The sequence below is a fragment of the Mesitornis unicolor genome, unplaced genomic scaffold (genome assembly GCF_000695765.1).
Source record: "Mesitornis unicolor isolate BGI_N332 unplaced genomic scaffold, ASM69576v1 scaffold23396, whole genome shotgun sequence".
NCBI lineage: Eukaryota > Metazoa > Chordata > Aves > Mesitornithiformes > Mesitornithidae > Mesitornis > Mesitornis unicolor.
The window spans coordinates 8,554-11,680 of NW_010193320.1; the positions used below are offsets into that span (position 1 = coordinate 8,554).

Below are 3,127 nucleotides of genomic sequence, written 5' to 3' on the forward strand. Positions count from 1 at the left end.
GACATGAAATTTCAACAAGAGTCAACTGGACCATTTTGAGGCACAGCATCACATACATAAAAACCAAAATATCCTACTGCCCATACTGAAAAGTACTAAAGTATGACTTGACTGCAGGCACAACATTTGAAGATTCCAGCTTAAGTATTAGTTACTGCCACTGTAAGAGTCACTTTAAAAAAAATTAAGAGTGGCAATTAATTATGGAACGATTGGGTTTTAAAAAAATCTTAGAAAGATAAAATTATGAGAACACAGTTTTAACTGACAACTGTAAACCTGTTATTAAAATGTCAAGTGTACTATGCATTCTATAAATACTTTGTTTTAAAGATATCCCCAAATGCCCATTTTAGGGCTGTAAAACATACAGTGAGATTCCTCATGTGTTAGTTCAAACTACATTTTTTCACCTCATCATTAATTGAAAAAACATATGCCTATCAAAATAGAAAAAAAGTGCAAAGCTTCAGTGACGATTTTATACCTTACTTTATATCCTAATCTTGCATTAAAATTGCCCATCTCTGGCATATTCAGAGATTACACGATCCACAGAAATATCCTTGGGCTGGAACACTGCCCACAAAGGCAGATCACGCGTCAGTATGCACTTTCTCTGCGTTCCAGACGCATTTTGCATTCTGTGGTTTCCCCTTTATCTAATGCTATGTTATGTGTCTACGAATAACAACTGCCTGGGGTTTTCCACTATTAAGGCTGAAGGTCTCCTTGATTATCAACATTGATAATATTCGCAGGGTTTATTCCATTTGCTATTTGTTTCTGCTGCGATGCTGCTGTGACAAACAAATGGGACGATTCCATGGTAGAATGGTGACTGACATCTGCTTTCACCAGAACTTCGTAATACAGGAGATAAAAAACGGGAGTTACTATGCCAATAATCAACATGATCACTACAGCTGTCCACCATCCTATACCCCAATCTGCTCCGTAGTAAGGATCCTTGCATTTCTTAGTTTTACCATCAGTCTCAAAACAGATCTGTTGGGCTGCTAAGGCAGAAACAACTTCGTTAAGATTCTCTCTCTTTGTATCATTACACTTCACGATTTCTTCTATATCTCGATCCACTTCTTTCAAGAAGCTGCCAGCAGTCTCATTCACAGAGAATTTATCAGAAGGCGACGTTTCCTGCACTTCTGGGGAACAGTGAGCAGGCCGAAGGGCTGGTCTTCCTTTTGGAGAGGCATGCGTTTCAGTCAGCACACTGAACTTTTTCACTGGAATTTTGACAGACCTCAGAGCAAAAAAGTCTTGATCATTGATGAGATTGTTAACTCTCTTGATATCTGCAACCTGAAAGTAAAAACAACTGTTTAAACATCAAAGCACCATTAAAACAAAACTCTTAAAGTGTACTACATCCTTGAGAAACACAATTCGTCCCTAATGAAACAAAGGCAGCACCTTTTTTTTTTTTTTGTAAACCGATACCCATTCAAACAGTAAAGTGTGAAGTGAGAAAAGGTCAAAGACCAAATCTGAACAATGTTACAGCGTTGTAACAGAAATGTTACAGGCGATTACAAGGTAACAAACTTCCTCACTTCAGATAAGGAGGAAGAAGTCACTTCATGCATATATATTCTCTTAATGTATATACATCTATCAGTGACAACTCTCTCTCTGAAATTAATGGGACTTTACCTTAGTGCTTCCAAATGAAGTAAATTACTGTGAGTTCTTAATTAAGCTGAGAACTTCCAAGAAAGGAATATTAAAAATTATGAGCTTCCAATTCACCTACCCACAGCTGTGGTTTAGACACATCTGCTGCTGTGGTTCGGATACTCTTTCTGCTTTGTGGGGCTAAGGCAGAAACCTAGTGTAACTTAAAATGGTCATCTTTCCTCGTCAAGGAAAGGTATTCCCTATTCTTGCTCAAAATTAATCTCGTTTTGCTCTCAGTAATTCAGACATTAATGTTAAATATTCTGCAACAATTTAAGCACCCTTGGAGAATAAGCAGCTTCATTCTGAGATAGTAACTCCCTCTACAGCAACAGACCTGGCCACAGTGAAGTACTTAAAAGTCAGTACTTTATTACACCACCTGGTAAGCACACAGGAATTGTGTCTCTTTTAATGTGCACGGTACCCGAGTTGAGATCCCTCCTGTCTCCGCTGGGAGGTCATCGACCTTAGGAGAAGTTACAGACAGAAACAAGGTAGTCAAGACTTGTTGCTGTGACTGTTCCATCTACAACATGGACGTGGCCAGAAAAAGTAAGTTAGAGCGATCAGTGCCTACAATCTGCACTAGCTTTACAATGTGAAGAAGTGTTTCAGCTCCTGTGACACTGTACTTGTTATGTGTACCACGCTGAGTAAATCAGATTAGTGTAAAAGACAGCATTTACCTCAGCGATTAGGACCACTCTTCCCCATTCTCCATGAATTTCCAAGAAAGAGCGCAACTCAGTTACCTTTTGTTTCTTATTTGAGGCCTGCACGTCTGCCCAAAATACCTAATTGTGGTGGGTTCTGAAGCAAAGAATTGCTTAATGAGGGCAAAGTCTGTCATAATTATGGACTAGTTATGTCAAGACTTTGGTACCTAAGCTCACGACAGGAGGCCCCTAATTCCGTTTCTGCCTGAATAATTTGATGACAACAAGACTTTTGTAAATATGGATTTTGAATTTGGCTCAATCTGACTTCTTGAGAACTGTACGTTTAGCAGCTGGTCCACCAATGTGCACAGCTGATTTCCTGTTAAAACTGGACAGTTTTACAAAGACGGAAGCCTCTGCCTTAATTAGCACTGGCCAGACAAAATTACTGGGTAGGAAGGATGTTTACCAGACTAATTGAAGAACTCTTAGCTAGGAAAAGTAGTGAGGTCTGAGCACTGGAAAGGAATGTGTGGGGCAGACAGGCAGAAAGCTCTCAACAGTACAATTTGCTCCCGCTGATATATATTTTGGCAACTTGGCAGGATTTAAAACTACAATGTGTTTTTTTCTCCCCTTCACACAAACCCTGAGCGTGGTTCAGCTACAACTTCCTCACCGCTAACTGACAGCAAAGGCAGCACCAGTAGCATTCTGAGAGACAGTGCCACAGGTGAAACCATACATTTGTTTCTTATGCTTACATT

At 39.6% G+C, this 3,127-nt stretch overlaps 1 protein-coding gene across 1 annotated transcript; it reads right to left on the reverse strand.

Moving 5' to 3' along the window:
- Window positions 1-714: 714 nt before the first annotated feature.
- LYSMD3 (LysM, putative peptidoglycan-binding, domain containing 3) lies at window positions 715-2,167 on the reverse strand (the record flags this gene model as incomplete). The annotated part of the gene is made up of 2 exons (XM_010187423.1): window positions 715-1,323; window positions 2,126-2,167. Coding segments are annotated over 2 exons (651 nt in total), but the record flags the coding sequence as incomplete, so codon positions are not given.
- Between the last annotated feature and the right edge of the window lie 960 nt (window positions 2,168-3,127).